This window comes from Denticeps clupeoides, chromosome 13, assembly GCF_900700375.1.
Source record: "Denticeps clupeoides chromosome 13, fDenClu1.1, whole genome shotgun sequence".
Taxonomy (NCBI): Eukaryota; Metazoa; Chordata; class Actinopteri; order Clupeiformes; family Denticipitidae; genus Denticeps; species Denticeps clupeoides.
The window spans coordinates 800,634-816,132 of record NC_041719.1 but is presented as its reverse complement, the minus strand read 5'-3'; the positions used below and the strand labels follow the sequence as shown (position 1 = coordinate 816,132).

At 45.0% G+C, this 15,499-nt stretch overlaps 1 protein-coding gene and 1 long non-coding RNA gene across 3 annotated transcripts; one reads left to right on the top strand and one right to left on the bottom strand.

Annotated features, from left to right (window-relative positions):
• Window positions 1-28: 28 nt before the first annotated feature.
• LOC114802274 (uncharacterized) lies at window positions 29-3,547 on the bottom strand. Of its 2 annotated transcripts, none has more exons than XR_003751698.1 (3): window positions 1,034-3,547; window positions 908-951; window positions 29-819 (listed from the first exon to the last, which is right to left on the bottom strand). It is a non-coding gene; the product is annotated as an uncharacterized LOC114802274 (long non-coding RNA). The 2 variants fall into 2 exon arrangements; XR_003751699.1 differs by having other exon boundaries at window positions 908-1,832; window positions 1,909-3,547.
• Window positions 3,548-3,671: 124 nt separating this feature from the next.
• On the top strand, window positions 3,672-13,628 carry LOC114802719 (integrin alpha-E-like). Its single transcript, XM_029001920.1, has 30 exons — window positions 3,672-3,808; window positions 3,881-3,983; window positions 4,416-4,489; window positions 4,570-4,640; window positions 5,543-5,675; window positions 5,885-6,006; window positions 6,186-6,337; window positions 7,643-7,796; window positions 7,973-8,126; window positions 8,279-8,346; window positions 8,430-8,547; window positions 8,619-8,755; window positions 8,957-9,094; window positions 9,176-9,391; window positions 9,468-9,598; window positions 10,666-10,802; window positions 10,883-11,025; window positions 11,105-11,224; window positions 11,306-11,373; window positions 11,442-11,577; window positions 11,652-11,747; window positions 11,821-11,900; window positions 11,984-12,064; window positions 12,492-12,561; window positions 12,642-12,743; window positions 12,819-12,842; window positions 12,924-13,004; window positions 13,088-13,177; window positions 13,254-13,364; window positions 13,439-13,628. The coding sequence occupies exons 1-30, from the start codon at window positions 3,781-3,783 to the stop codon at window positions 13,505-13,507; spliced, it is 3,207 nt and encodes a 1,068-aa protein (XP_028857753.1). The 5' UTR covers window positions 3,672-3,780; the 3' UTR covers window positions 13,508-13,628.
• The last annotated feature ends 1,871 nt before the right edge of the window (window positions 13,629-15,499 follow it).

Below are 15,499 nucleotides of genomic sequence, written 5' to 3'. Positions count from 1 at the left end.
AACTCACGCTTGTTGTATCTCAGCCGCGTCTGGTCCACCGCCACGGGCTCGATGTAGTCGTAGTAGTACTCGTAGCTCCACGTGTAGTTCTGCATCCCGGCGGCGGGCGTGGGAGGAAGAGGAGGACTGGACTCGTCCTTCATCGCAGATAACGGTTCTGCGGGGTGACGATGCCGGTCCCGCCTCCAAAATGCTGGAGAAGTGAGACACATTTACAGCGTTTACCAGAGCGACTTACAACCAGTAGTTACGGGGACAGTCCCCCCCCGGAGACACTCAGGGTTAAGTGTCTTGCTCAGGGACACGATGGTAGTAAGTGGGGTTTGAACCTGGGTCTTCTGGTTCATAGGCGAGTGTGTGTAAAAATGAGCAATAAAGACCCTTCTAGACTGCAGACATCATGAAGATGGGCGGAGACTGAAGACTTGAGACAAAAAAAAAGTTCCTGGCTGGAGTTAAATCAGCGTTATTTTTATGGATTTTAAGCAAGAGAAAGAAAACAACAAAAAGATCAAATAAAAATAAAATGCACACGATATTAAAAAAGATACAAAGATTGCAGTACAGGATTGTAGGAAAAATGGCAATTTAGTCACATTCGAAGAGCAATAATGATAATAATGACTCTAAACCCAACAACCTTTCCGCGTTATTTTTAATCTCTTCTGTGAGTGGGACGCTTCCCTGATAAAACAAAAACCACGAAAACACCACGTTTTTTTGGCACGTTCCGTACACGCGTGGAAAGCACACGGAGAACCAGAATCCCCGTTCAGTCGCGCTGGTCTCCGTCATAAACCGCGTTGATGAATTCTTGTTCTGTTGGAAAATGAGACTAGTTAGGGGGGAAGTGGGCCTCTGCAGAAGATCAGGTGAGAAGACGGGGAGAGAGTGGGTCTTACGTTACCGTAGTACGGTGGCGCCGCTGCTGCGGGTCGTGTTCTGCATTTACTGTCAGTCAAATAAAAAAAAAAAAGGGCCTTCAGACTTCACACCTGACCCGAGAACGGATGGCTGGAGAGGCAGAACCCACCGTGAACATCTGGACATCTGCTGTTACCTGAGATGGAGAAGAGGGACGGGCGTTATTCACCACAATAACCACAGATCACACTTCATTAATAACCGACCCACCGTTGACAAAGGAGGAATTTATGGATCCTTTTCTACAGATGTCTGCAAAACAGTTAAGTGCTGAAAGTGGCTTCCGTGGCTCAGTCATGGAAAAATAACAAAATGACCTTTCATATCAATTATTTCTTACGTGTTTCGTGCATTTTTGTGTCTTTTCGTTAAAACAAATGAGTTTATACGACTTCCTGTGCGCAGTGTAGGCCCCGTCCAGCCATGGAGTGGACGGAGAGGATGATGACGAGGACGGCAGACAGGACCGCGTATTCCATCGGCGGGCGGGGTTACAATCCGCCTCCGCTCCTGATCCTCCATCCAGGACTTGAACCTCTCCAGATCCAGATCCAACATTGTTGTTTGTTGTTGTTGTTTTTCTACTCTGTACTTGAGAGACACCGTCTACCGGAATCGAATTCCTTGCATGTGCACTTACTTGGCCAATAAATACGATTCTGATCTTCTGTGAGTGTAGCCGCAGTCGCCCATCAAGATCTCCACCGTTCTGCAGCAGTAGGAGCCCAGCTCGATGTAGGTGCTGAAGTTCCCTTTACTGGACAAGCTGGGAAAGACCTTCAGTTGGCCCGTCTTATGGTCCCTGAAGGCTCCACAGGACAGAGGTTCCCGGTGCGGTGAGGTTAAAGCTGCAGGGCAGGAACACAGTGGAGTCCAGCGGCGCCTGGACCACAGTCTTCCTGTCCCGTCTCCCATCGTAATACAGACACATCTTGGTGACCGAGAGCAGACAGAACGAGACAGGAGACGTAAAATCGAAGTTACCTGCCAGTCGTCCAGCCAGAGAATGAAGAAGATCCAGGATGAAATCGTCTTTTCTCACCGGGAACATGTCAGATGAAGCTGAGGACGGCCGTCTACTCTACATGCAGCTCGGATCATCTGCTCACGAAACTCATCACGCGTCACTTGTTCCACTCGGCTCGGCGTGAAGACGCGTGCGGCCTTTCTCGTGGTCGCGGTGACTAGAATTTCCACTAAAAACTGAAGGCCGTGTGGTTATGAAACGTCTTTATTCATCACTTCCTGTCCCAGCGGCATCATTTACCCAAAAATAGCAGCTCCTCCGAGAGGATTTTTAATCCAGAGCGCTTTACAGTCAGTAGTTACAGGGACAGTCCCCCCCTGGAGACACTCAGGGTTAAGTGTCCTGCTCAGGGACACTATGGTAGCAAGTGTGGTTTGAACCTGGGTCTTCTGGTTTATAGATGAGTATTTTAACCGCGATGGTACCAAGTTCTTCCACCTGGAATTTGGGATTGTCCAGGAAAGTTGGACGAAAGTTGGAGTTGTAGTGTGTGTGGGGTTCTCCTGAGCTCTTGGAATGTGCACCGGAGGGCGCTGCAGTATTACTAATCAAGATAGAAGATCTTGAATATCTTGGTCACCTTCCGTAATTGTGATGAATTATTGTTCGTTCTTAATAACAGATTGTGATGAAGTGATGGAGGTTACGGGGTCTCTGCATGAGTGTGCAACCTCATTAAAACCTCATCATGCCTAATCAGAGTCCATCTTGCTTGTCCGGTCATTTACTGGCCATTACAACTGTTGTCTTATATTTTCCTTTCTAAACCTTATTAAAATGTGCAGCATGTTTTACAGTTAAGTGTACTTCATATGTATATATTATTTATGTCTAGACATTTATCTGAAAGGTGGATCAAAAATATATTTCAAGCGGTAATATATGTAATGAAGAAGTACTATTTAAGTCCGAGTCACTTGCACTTTTAAAATAATTAAATAATATATATATAATTAAAGAATATATTTTATATATATTCACTTGTGTGTGTGTGTGTGTATAGTATTTGTATAGTATTTTGAGAAATTGTACTTGAATATATTTAAGAAAAACTCAGAATAGTCTCAGAATAGTCCAGTCAAGTACTTAAACGTGAACAATTGATATATATTTAACACACTAAATACAATACAAATAAAATACAAAAAATATTAAATTTTTACTGTAATCATCACGACTATATTGAAGTATAATAAGCACATTAAAATTAATTGTACTTTATCATCCTTTTATACTTGCGGTTAGCTGTCTGTTACGAAGCTTCAAATCTGCGCCGTGCATGATGCACATAATTTATTCTAAAGTATAATTATAAATAACAATCTTATATCAGGGAAAAACCGCGAAATAATCCTCATTCGCGCGTCTTTAATGCACAACAAGCAATAATCCGTCGTTTCTGTCAGGAAATATGTAAATCATCAAAACCCGAATGAACGATGAGGAATCAGATCCGCTGTCTGACTTCCGCACTGTTCCTGCCCGCCTGTCTGCGGAGAGGAGCGGAGAGCTTCTTCTGGGTTCTTCAGGGTTCTTCTGGGATCTTCTGGGTTCTTCTGGTTCTCCTGGTTCTTCGGGTTCTTCTGGGATCTTCTGGGTTCTCCGGATTCTTCTGGGTTCTTCAGGGTTCTTCTGGGATCTTCTGGGTTCTTCTGGTTCTCCTGGTTCTTCGGGTTCTTCTGGGATCTTCTGGGTTCTCCGGATTCTTCTGGGTTCTACGGGTTCTTCTGGGTTCTCCGGGTTCTTCAGGTTCTTCTGGGTTCTTCTGGGTTCTCCGGGTTCTTCAGGTTCTTCTGGGTTCTTCTGGGTTCTCCGGGTTCTTCTTCACCATGCGGCCTTGGCTGATGCTCCTGCTAGGTACGTCTTCTGGTTCCTCACCGTCGTCACTATCCGTTCAGGCGAGTTCGGTGATTCTGATTTTGATCTCAGGTCTGCCCGCGGCTCTGAACTTCAACGTCGTTAAAAGGCCGGTGGGTCACATCTCTGACCACGATCCCGAGTTCGGACAGAAACTCGCGCAGGCGCACAACGGGTGAGTCCAGCAGAGGCGCATCTGGAGCAGGCTGTAGTGGTGCTGAATGCTGCAATAAAATCTGCTGCTTCTCACCTTCACAGTTTAACCTCCATTTTCTTCTCCATGGTCACTCTTAACAGCGTTTATCTCATTTTTTTGGGCCATATTGTATATTATATTTTAGCAAGTTTCAATTTTTGGTGTAAAGGCCACAGTTCGCATTTCACAGCTCTGTCGTTTCAGCTGGACGTCCAGAAATAAAATCTATATTTTTTCAGTCCTTCAACAATTTTTTCCCAATAAAAAGGTTCCATGTTTTCTGTCTGTGTGGGATGCCGGTCTGTAGCCCAGGTTGGAACCTCTTCCGGTTCATAGGCGAGCGTCTTACCTACAAGGCTACTAGCACCTTATAAGGTTAAATATGTATAAACCCTGATTCCATTTTTCCAGGATCTTGGTTTCATCTCCTGCTGCTGGACTGGTTCATCGATGCTCTCTGGACATGAGATGTACAGAAGAACAAGGTACAGAATCCTCCACTCGACAATTTAACACCATCCACAGCTGAAGAGCATGTAAAGTCCAACTCTCCGCTGCCCCGCAGTTCACGGGACGAAGGGGCGCTTCCCAGTCCAGTCAGTGGCCATCAGCAGCGTGGATCTCAAGAAGCAGCTGGTCAGTCATCTTCAACTCATGCAGTGTGTATATCAGTGACTGTGTGTGTGCGTGTGTGTGTGTAGTTGAATATCTGTGTGTATATGAGTGACTGTGTGCGTGTGAGTGTGTGTGTAGTTGAATATCTGTGTGTATATGAATGACTGTGTGTGTATATGAGTGACAGTGTGTGTGTGTATGGGTGTAGTTGAATATATATGGGTGTATGAGTGACTGTGTGTGTGTGTGTGTGTGTGTATGGATGTAGTTGAATATCTGTGTGTACATGAATGACTGTTTGTGTGCGTGTGAGTGTGTGTGTGTAGTTGAGTATCTGTGTGTATATGAGTGACTGTGTGTGTGTGTGTATGGGTGTAGTTGAATATCTGTGTGTACATGAATGACTGTTTGTGTGCGTGTATCTGTGTGTATATGAATGACTGTTTGTGTGCGTGTGAGTGTGTGTGTAGTTGAGTATCTGTGTGTATATGAGTGACTGTGTGTGTGTGTGTGTGTGTGTGTGTATGGGTGTAGTTGAATATCTGTGTGTACATGAATGACTGTTTGTGTGCGTGTATCTGTGTGTATATGAATGACTGTGTGTGTGTGTGTGTGTGTGTATGGGTGTGTATATGAGTGACTGTGTGCGTGTGAGTGTGTGTGTGTGTGTGTGTGTGTCTGACACAGGAAGTGCGGGTCTGATGCCCCAGATGAGATCAGTGCAGAACTGTCTGCGCTACAAAAACAGTTTGACCACAGAAGCAACAGTTTTCCATCCAGCATCAGACTGAAGAGACACGTTACTTCACCGTCACTTGATTCATGATTTTTTAATTCCAGCCCTGCAGAAACCCCTCATCTTCAAATCACATCTTCATCACGGCACACCATCAATCCAGACCGAAAACGTTCTTGTCTTGCAGGTTTGTCAGCAGGTTCGCACGCAGAAGAAAGTGACGGAGTATTTAAATGGAGCGTGTAAACGTCACAACTTTGACAACAACAACAACAACAACAACAACAATGATAGAGAGGAGGATGATGCTGATGATGAAGGTAACTTGGCGCCAGTGTGAACGTGTTTTATGGACAGTTGTCAGAAACCACACAGGCCGTCTCATGACCTCCTTTTGGACTTCCTCTTTCAGAAAGACATTTATTCAGAGCATTGTTTCATACAGCAGCAGCAGCATCGTGCACATTTACACACATTTACACACCGCGGGCTGACATTAACAATCTTCTCCTGTTTTTGCTGTACTGAGATGTAGGGACAGAGATCGCTTTTGTTCTGGACGGCTCAGGGAGCATTCAAAAGGAGGACTTTATCCGGGCCAAAAGCTTCATTGTCAATGTCATGACCAAGGTGTGGTCAGTGTGTTTTAATGTAAGTACACTCACTTCTTGAAAAATAAATATATACATATATGGGCTTATAATAAAGGAACAGGAAGTGGGAAATGGCCCGAGCTCAGATCAGATGCTGTGATGTTATTAACGTTCTGCTGATGAACGTAGTGTTGTAGATGCTGAGTGAATGTGGGTCATTTTTGCGGTTGGTACCAGTGTGACTTTGCAGTTGTGCAGTATGGCGTGGAAATTCAAACAGAGCTGCTACTGAAGGAAAACAGCAATGGAAGTCAAGCTGTTGAGATTGTGAAGAACATAAAACAGCTTGGAAACGTGACGAAAACGGCTTCTGCGATCAATCATGTCCTGTAAGTACGCGGCACATCTACAAACATCTAGAAACATGACCAGAGATGGGATTATTCAGCAATCAGCAATAGCATCATCCCCTCTTGTATTGTGCCAAAGTGGATCATTTACATTTACAGCATTAACCAGACGCCCTTATCCAGAGCGACTTACAGTCAGTAGTTACAGGGACAGTCCCCCCCTGGAGACACTCAGGGTTAAGTGTCTTGCTCAGGGACACGATGGTAGTAAGTGGGGTTTGAACCTGGGTCTTCTGGTCCATAGGCGAGTGTGTTACCCACTAGTCTACTACCACCCTAGTAATCCATAAAGCCATGGACCTCTGAAGGTCTCTGCTGTGGCATCTGGTCCTAAGATGTTAGAGGCAGGTCCTCTAAGATGTCATGTGAAGGTTCAGATTTGTGTTTTCAGTTGGAGGACTCATAATATTATTTTAAAAATTCCTGAAACCTTTCTCCAGTTTGGCAGGGTGCATTATCCTGCTGAAGGGGCGCAGATCCACATCATGTGGCCATTGTAGGAACTTGTGGTAGTGGTGGACATGCTGCCCTGTCTGTTCTGACACCCCTCCATCATGAGCAGCATTAAGCCTGCAGCACCTTTTCTGTAGGATCAGATCACATCTGTTCTTCACTGCCCTCAAACACCAGTGAGACTTTGTGTTCCTGACACTATGCTGGATCACTGGTTCTCCTTGTCCTTAATACAATCAATTAATCGAGCGATTAATCAATTAATCTAACAATTAATTCTTCCAAAATCGTTTCGGTTCAATTCAATGTGATTCTCAAATTTGCAAAATAAGAGTAAAGTGCCAAATAATACCAGAGGTTGTGTTCAATAAAAAATAAAAAGGAGCACTTACCTCTGTAAACTTGAATTTTACAGTTGCAGTTGGTTTTTGAGCTGCTTAAATATTCATCACAAGATGGGCGTCCAAAACTCCCACTGGTGCATCGATTTCCCGCCCAATCACGATACACCTCTCTACGGTTTACTCCAACATCGAGTATGAAGTACAGATTGGGGAATAACTTCCTTTTACATTGTAGTTGGGTCTTGCAGTCCAATACGCTGCAGTTTCCATACCAGACAGTGATGCCGCTGGTCAGAATTAGGGTTTAGGCCCTATTTCTGACCAGGAACATGCCAGGAATGCAATCACCTAGCTTCACGTTCTGGTGTTTATTCGCAAAACTTTGTCCATTTTCATGTTTCCAACACATCATCTTGAAAAAAGACTTTTTGCATTTATGGCGCATGTTTGATTTCAGTTGATCTGGGGACTAAATGTCTTTTCACAGTGAGCACATCTTCGTTGAAGAGAATGGATCAAGAAATAACTCTGATAAAATAATAATTGTGATATCAGATGGGAAAATCTTTTTAGATGAGATGAAACTAACTGATGTTTTGAATAAACCCAAAATGAAGGGCATCACCCGCTACGCCATAGGGGTGAGTGTTGGTCGACTTTACTGTTGTCTGTCATTTCCTTTCATGATGGATTCATTGCTGATACTCCAGGTCCTTGTGCTTCTCCTCGTGGACTAGAAGGTTGCAGGCTCGAATCTGAAGTGCTTGGAACCATCTCCACCACCTTCTCCTCATTGTCTCCGTTTCCTGAATCGTAGGTGGGGCCCAGCGTGCTGAATGTCCCTGAAGCTTTATCAGAAATGAAGGAAATAGCCTCTGACCCGGATGAGAAACATTTTTTTGAAGTGAATAACTACGCAGCTCTGGAAGAGATTCTGTCCAAGTTGGAGATGAGCATAATTGGCCAGGAAGGTGAGGTCCATGTTCAGGCATTTTTTTATGGATTTTGCAGATGAAGCACTGAGACACAACTCAGGATTTAATAAATTTTTTTTTTTTTTTTTTTTTTATTAAAAGACAACATTGCACATTTTCTGGTGTTTGTTGCCTGTTCTTCATCACAGGTACCTCAGGAGAAGGGTTCCAGCTGCAGCTGGCTGAGACTGGCTTTAGTGCACACATCACCCACGATGTGAGTTTCATGTACACAATGTGAGTGAGTGAACGAACGAACGAGTGAATTAGGTGTCTGAATTCTCTCCGTTCTTCATTCAGGGTTCAGTTCTGTTGGGCGCGGTCGGTGCCTACGACTGGAGCGGTGGACTGTACGTGAACGGCAACGAAACCTTTTTAAACGCCTCATCGGCGTATAAACCAGGGGGTTCCTATTTAGGTGGGATTTTGGCCTTGGTTTGGTAGTCTGGGGTCAGAGACGATTCTCCTAAACCCCTCGGTCTGTCGCAGGCTACAGCGTGGACTCCGCGAAGGAAGGTAGCGGAGAACTTTACATCTCCGGAGCACCGAGGTACAACCTGACTGGTGGCGTCTTCGTTTTCAGCAGCGTCTCGCACGACTTGAAGCAGATATTAGAGGGGGACCAGGTGAGTCGCACAAGCGGGACAATTTAGACAACTTTCAGTCCAACCACACAATTCTACCCAAATACTTCCTTTGTGGGGCCTAGCGGTTAAGGAAGCGGACCCGTAATCAGAAGGTGCCACTGAGGTCCCCTTGATGAAGGTCCCGTGTCACCGTGCTGTGTCTCAGTCACTCTGAAAACACTGATGAGATCTTTGGTGCAGGTCGGCTCGTACTTTGGGTCGGTTCTTTGCACCGTGGACATGGATGGCGACGGGACGACTGACTATCTGTTGAGTGGAGCTCCGTTCTTTCATCAGCGGGGGGAGGAAGGGAAAGTTCATCTGTACAAGTTAGAAGAGGTGAGTGAGATGGAGCCCGGACAGAAGGTTCTGTTCCTGGCACAAATCATCATGATATTTCTTCTTTTTTTCTCTTCACAGGGCATCTTTTCTAAAGTTTCAGAGCTGCACGGTCAGTCTGAATACATTTTCGCCCAGTTCGGGTCGTCCATAGCCGTGATTGGCGATGTCGATGGGAATGGCTTCAAGGATGTGGCAGTCGGGGCTCCAGTGGAGAAGGACGAGTCTTCAGACTCTTCAGGCAGCATCTACATCTTCAACGGCCTCAAAGGCACCCTGAGGTTGCAGCACTCACAGGTAAATCTTGTTGTGTCCTGTCGTATGTCTCTCTCTGGTGGAGTCTGGTTGAAATTAGCTGCCGAGTTCTCTTCAGAGGATTTCTGCGTCGGACTGTGGGGTGAAGCTGAGATTTTTTGGTCAGTCGGTCAGCGCCATGTCTGCCAGTGGACCAAGCAGACAGGAATACATCAGCATCGGCAGTGAAGGGATAGTCACTGTCTTCAGGTAGGAGCAAAGAACATCCATCATATTGACTACATTCTACGTCTCAGTCCAATCTCATTTTAATATTCACTCAAACGTGAATATTAAAAAGAGACGCATCAGTAGGCTGCATGAAACCCAACAAGAAATACCGTATAGACTAGAGCTATAATCGGGCGTAAAAAGTACGGCCCGACTCGGCCCGAGCCCGACAGAACCCGACCCGACCTGACAAGCAAAGCTTTTTAAAAGCCCAGCTTTCTTCGCACGCTACGAGCTCTAAAACAAGAGGGAAATGTTAGGGTAAGATTTGGTGCACATGTATAAATGTCACTGGAGACCAGGAACATCGCACAAGAGCTGCAGTTTTGGAGATGGTATGACCTGGCAGTCCAGCCATTACGATCCGGCAAGAAGGGAGGAAAGCTGGTGAACTGGTGCCAAGGACATCAGGGCTCTAGAATTTGGTATTGTTGCACATTTATAGATTTCTTAATGGTCAAGTTTTGTTCCACACCTGAGACTTTTTGTGCTAATAAAAATGCATCACCTGACCGCTCATTTACTGCACAAGCCCGAGTGAAGTGATGAAACGCTGCAACCCGGCGATAAATGCGCCCTCTCCCCCGCTGCAGCAAACAGATCCCTTAAAACACTCGCACTATTAATTAGGTTTTCTTTTTTTATTATTCATTTATTTAGTTAGTTAGTTCAGAAAGTTGAAGAATTATTGATTGTAAGTTAATCGTTTAAAATATTGCCCATATGGACAGTAATTTAACTCGTAAAACTGTGTTTTTTTTTTAAGTTAGTCCAGAGCCCTGGACAGGAGTGGCCAAGTGAGGAGTGAATTTGAAAATGTCGGTAGGGTTGCATTCATCCACTGGTGCACAGGGGTGCTTGGTCATTGTTGGTGACCAGTGGTTTGAGGCCTTGTCTTCTGCAAATCTGAGGAATGTGCTGGAAAAAAAGTCCAATTCATGCAAACACAACCTAAACACTTGCAGGTGTCACCGTGTGTGCAGTTGTAGTGAAAGATCATGCTATGCCCGTTCTGCTCAGCTCATGATCGTTCCTCTTCGCTACAGAACTCTTCCTGTCCTTGTCCTCAATCCCAAAATAACCTTTGATGAAAAAGAACAGCTGTTGCTGTCTGAGAAGGACAAACACACGGCCAACAAAGTTATTTTAATGAAAGTTTGTGTAAAGTTCAAAAGAGAAATGGGTAAGTCGCTCTTGGGGTTTAATCAGTACAGTACCTGTTTTAATTAATATTAATCTATCTATCTGTTTATCTGTATAAAGTGATAAAAATTCAGTTCTCAATTGACTTGGACGTTGGGCAGCATAAGAATCGCCTGTCATTTGTGGACAGTAAGGAAAAGAGTGGAAACATCACTCTGTCCTCGAACAGAAGCTGCCTCCATAACGTCAAGCTGCGATATGGGGTGGGTAATTTGCTTTTGACTGGAAATGAATGGTAATGAGCATGAACTGAAATTTGATGATTTTGTTTCACCTTCACAGGGATGTTTGGACTGTTTCTCGCCCATTGAGGTGAAATTTGAATTTTCTTTAGAGCCCTTCAGTTCCGGAGAACCCCTGTATATTCTGGATGAGTTTACACCAAAAGTAATAACCGGAAAGGTGAATATTAATAAGAAGCCATCAATCCCAACTCAACAGCATTCCAGAATCCTGAGCTTTTATTTCGGCTTCAACCTCCAGATTGACTTTGAGAGGAACTGTGCTGGATCCTGTAAACCCAACATCACATTTGCAGCCTCGCACCTCAGGTAAGTTCGTCTCAGAGGCGAGACAAGCCGCGCTGCGGGAACCTAACTTGGTGTGGTCTCCATTACAGCCAAGACCTGATCAAAATCGGATACACACAATCTCTGGATTTGAACTTTAACCTCATGAACACTAGAGAGGACTCGTACCAAACCACACTGGTGCTGTCCTATCCTAACGTCCTTTCCTACAAGAGGTTGGTGAAGGTAATGACCTCCACTTGACTCCCTGTAGTCATGCAGTGATCATGTCAGAGCTGATTGGGCTTTTGTGTTTGTAGAAGCCCAATGGCTCCAACTGTCAGAATGTGAACCGATCTCCTGACTCTGAGCTGAGGTGCAGCCTTTTGCACCCAATTTTTAGGAGCAGTGACCAGGTCAGTCATATGTTGCAGACACTAGTTGGCCATTGATTGGCTACCTGTCCTGACCTAAACTTTCATTATTTAGGCTGAGTTTTCCATTTCCTGGGATCTTACAAGGAAAAAATCGGACGTACCCATGAGTGGAATCAATGCTACACTGGTTTGGTCAGAAACATTTTTGAAAATTTAATGAGCAGACTGAAAACATCTTGTTCTGATATTGAGGCTTTATTCTGCTTGGATTTTAGTGAGAATAATGGAACCCTTGTTCTGGATCAGAAAACATTTCAATTTAGAATCCAAAATTACCTCGGAGTTAAACTGCAAGGGTGAGAAAGATAAACAGATAACTTAAATCTGTCAATGACATCCCATCACACACATCCAGCTCTAACACCTCCCATCATACATCACCCATCACACACCTCCAACTCAAACATCTCCCATCATACAACTGCAACTCAAACATCTCCCATCATACCACTCAAATATCTCCTATCATACAACTCAAACATGTCCCATCATACATCACCCATCACACACCTCCAACTCAAATATCTCCCATCATACCACTCAAATATCTCCTATGATACAACACCAACGCAACCATTTCCAAACATTCACCTCCAACTCAAACACCTACCGTCATACAACTCCAACTTCTCCCATAATACACCTCCAACTCAAACATCTCCCATCTTACAAGTCCAACTTCTCCCATCATACATCTCAAAAAACTTTTGATGTTTTTGACAGAGAGGCCATTCCTCTTGCCCTGAAAAATGAGGACAAGAAGGAAACAAAGCAAATAGAGATCAAATTTGAGGTACGTCATGTTGGTGTGAGACCTGTAGACACATCCTGTATTTAGCTTGTGTTTTCATGGTCGCTTCTATCACGTTGTAGCTTCTTAAGGAGAATGTCCTCAATGCCTCATTAACATTGGACATCAGAGTGAAGGTAGATGGCAACCACACCCAAGTGAAGGTCAGAAGTGTCACATCAGAGGTATGTAGGTTTAAATCTCTTAACACCGTGCTCCAACCTGCCCCGCCCACTCTCACTTCCTCTAATGCCTTTCAGGGGAACTGTGTGAAACAGGAAGAGGTAAGACGACTTTTAACCTCTAGTTTGATTGGTTAACTTTTGGTGTGACATTTGTTTAGAAAGCAGATGATTCGTTTACAGCATGACACCAACATCAAGTGTGATGTGACCAATGTAAGAGAAGTGCTGATCATCGCAGATGTCCACATCACCACAGAACAGGTGGGTGCTGATGATGATATCAGATAGGGCAGAATTACAGCTGGATGACAATGACCACATGATCCATCTTTGTCCCGAGACAGAAGAATGATGAGAAGATAGTGGTGAGCGGGGAGGTCCTGTTTGACAGAAGTGTGTTTGACGTGGATGAACCCAGGCAGCTGTATTCTGAAGTACGAACAGCTCCATCGTGGATGTCCATACGTGTTCTTCTGCTGTCGTTTCATCGTCTCTCTCCTCTGCCTCCAGGTGACGGTGGCCATAAGGAGAATGGACGTAGTGCGGCACATGCCGGCCATAATCGGAGGCTCTATAGGTGGCTTTTTGTTGTTAGTCGCCATTATCATCCTTCTCATCAAAGTAAGTGGTTGAAGTGTGTGAAAGTGCCTGTGTGGTCTGGACCGTTTACTCACCCGTCTGCCTCGTCTGTGCAGTGCGGATTCTTCCGTCGGCGCCACCAGGTGGACAGGAGAAGATCCGCGCGTGTGTCTGTACAGGAATGAACGCACCCAGCGCTGCAACCTTCGCTTGGCATGATGTCTAAATATGTTAATATCACAAGGTTTTTATTCAAATGTATTTTAAAGGCAGGGAAAGAAATAAAAGATTGTAATGATTCCTGTACTGAATGTAGTTCCGATTTATCAACAATCTCTTATTGAAGGACACGTCTCTGTGTTGGTTATTTCTTATTCCTGTGAAATGAAGAGAACGCTCTTATCTTCACTCCGCCATCCAGCTGAACACGCCGACCTTCTGCTCCAACAGAGATTCCTGCTCACCAGGTAAGATGGAGGCTGCCGTGATCAATCCTACAATTCAAACAAAATGCAGCAGCACGACTGATGTTCAACCTTCCCAAGTTCTCCACACCGCCCCTCTGCTACGTTCCTCCACCGGCTCCCAGTAGCTGCACGCATCAGGTTCAAAATACTGATGCTGGCCTACAAAGCCAAACATGGAGTAGCACCATCCTACCTCACAGCCCTTACTACACCTCGCACTGCACCTCGTATACTCCGAGCCTCCAGTACTGCTCGCCTGGTCCCTCCATCTCTGAAGGTAAAAGGAAGACGCTCATCTAGACTCTTCTCTGTCTTGGCCCCTCGGTGGTGGAATGAACTTCCAGCTCAGTCACTGAGCACCTTCACACGGCAGCTCAAGACCTTCCTCTTTAGAGAATATTTAGATGAACTTGTGACCTTCTTCTTGTCTGACTTCTGTATAGAAACTAGAACAGAGTGAATAAAAAGATTGTATTCATAGTTGGGGGTCCTAGTGAACCAGAACTGATCACTTCATCCATGGTAACATGGAAGCACGTTGTAAGTCGCTCTGGATCAGGGTGTCGGCCACATGCCATAAATGTAAAAGTAAATCATCATGTATACATCCCGCCTTCCGCCACTAACAATGCTGTAATGTCTATAACATCATCAGCAACCTGCAGACAGTCTACCAGGACGGGAGACTTCATCAATGCAAACCTCAGATCAGTACTGGCAAAATTCCATCATGAGGGGACAACATGTTAGACCTTGTTAACACAACCTCGGACAATCAGACCACGTCTGGGGCAGAGGTGGCCTAGCAGGTGACGAAGTGGACCCCGTAATCGAATCCCCGAACTGACAAGGTGCCACCGGGCGCCTCTCATGGCTGCCCACTCTCTTCAATCCTGAATCACTGCGCTGATCTGATTTACCGTATGCTCGTCTAAAGGCCATCTTTGCAAGTTGTTGGCTTGTGTCTGCGCGTGTGGAGAGATATTAAGAAGAATTTCTTTCACTTTGCGAGGAGAAATTCGCTTTAAAGTGAGTTGTCTGTCGTTTTTTCTTTCTTTTTATGTTTCTCCTTGGTCGGCAACTGATGAGACGACACTACAAGATCGCTCAACACGTGTATCGCTCTCACTGCACAGACAGCAAACCATACGGTGACAAAACCGCGCATATACAATATACAACATAATAAGAACATGTGCACACCCCGCATTCCTCTCACTGTCCATGACATGTCCAAGAGGACGAAACCGGCCCACTAAACCAGGGTCATGACCTCCACCGTACAGCTCGAACTTTTCATTACAATGAACAGGAAATAAACGACAAACAAATACAGAGAGACACTAATTTAGGGGAATAGCAAATATAAATCTAGTGTAACCACACCACTCTGGCACAGTTTCACAGTGGCTGCCCACTTCCTGACCACCTGTTGGGTTTTTGGGTCAGTCTGGCCTGAGTACTGCGTCAATGGTGCGATACAGAATGTGGTGGAGCTTTACTTACCTTTTCAACACTTCATCTGCCTCCATTCAACAAGAAAATGAGTCAAATGGCACCCAATCCCTCATAATGGACACTACAATATACTCCTAAAGTTTGAATAGAAGTCCCAGGTTCAAAGCAGAACACTCAAACACAGGTGCACACAACGAAATGTGTCCTCTGTATTTAACCATCACTGGCACCCAGGGAGCAGTGTGTGGGGCC

Excerpts from the sequence above, each read along its gene's own strand:
- LOC114802719 (XM_029001920.1), top strand. The coding sequence starts at position 3,781 with ATGCGGCCTTGGCTGATGCTCCTGCTAG. Across the intron at positions 9,095-9,175 it reads ATCTGTACAAGTTAGAAGAG|GGCATCTTTTCTAAAGTTTC; the intron begins GTGAGTGAGATG and ends TTCTCTTCACAG. Across the intron at positions 11,578-11,651 it reads CCTACAAGAGGTTGGTGAAG|AAGCCCAATGGCTCCAACTG; the intron begins GTAATGACCTCC and ends TTGTGTTTGTAG.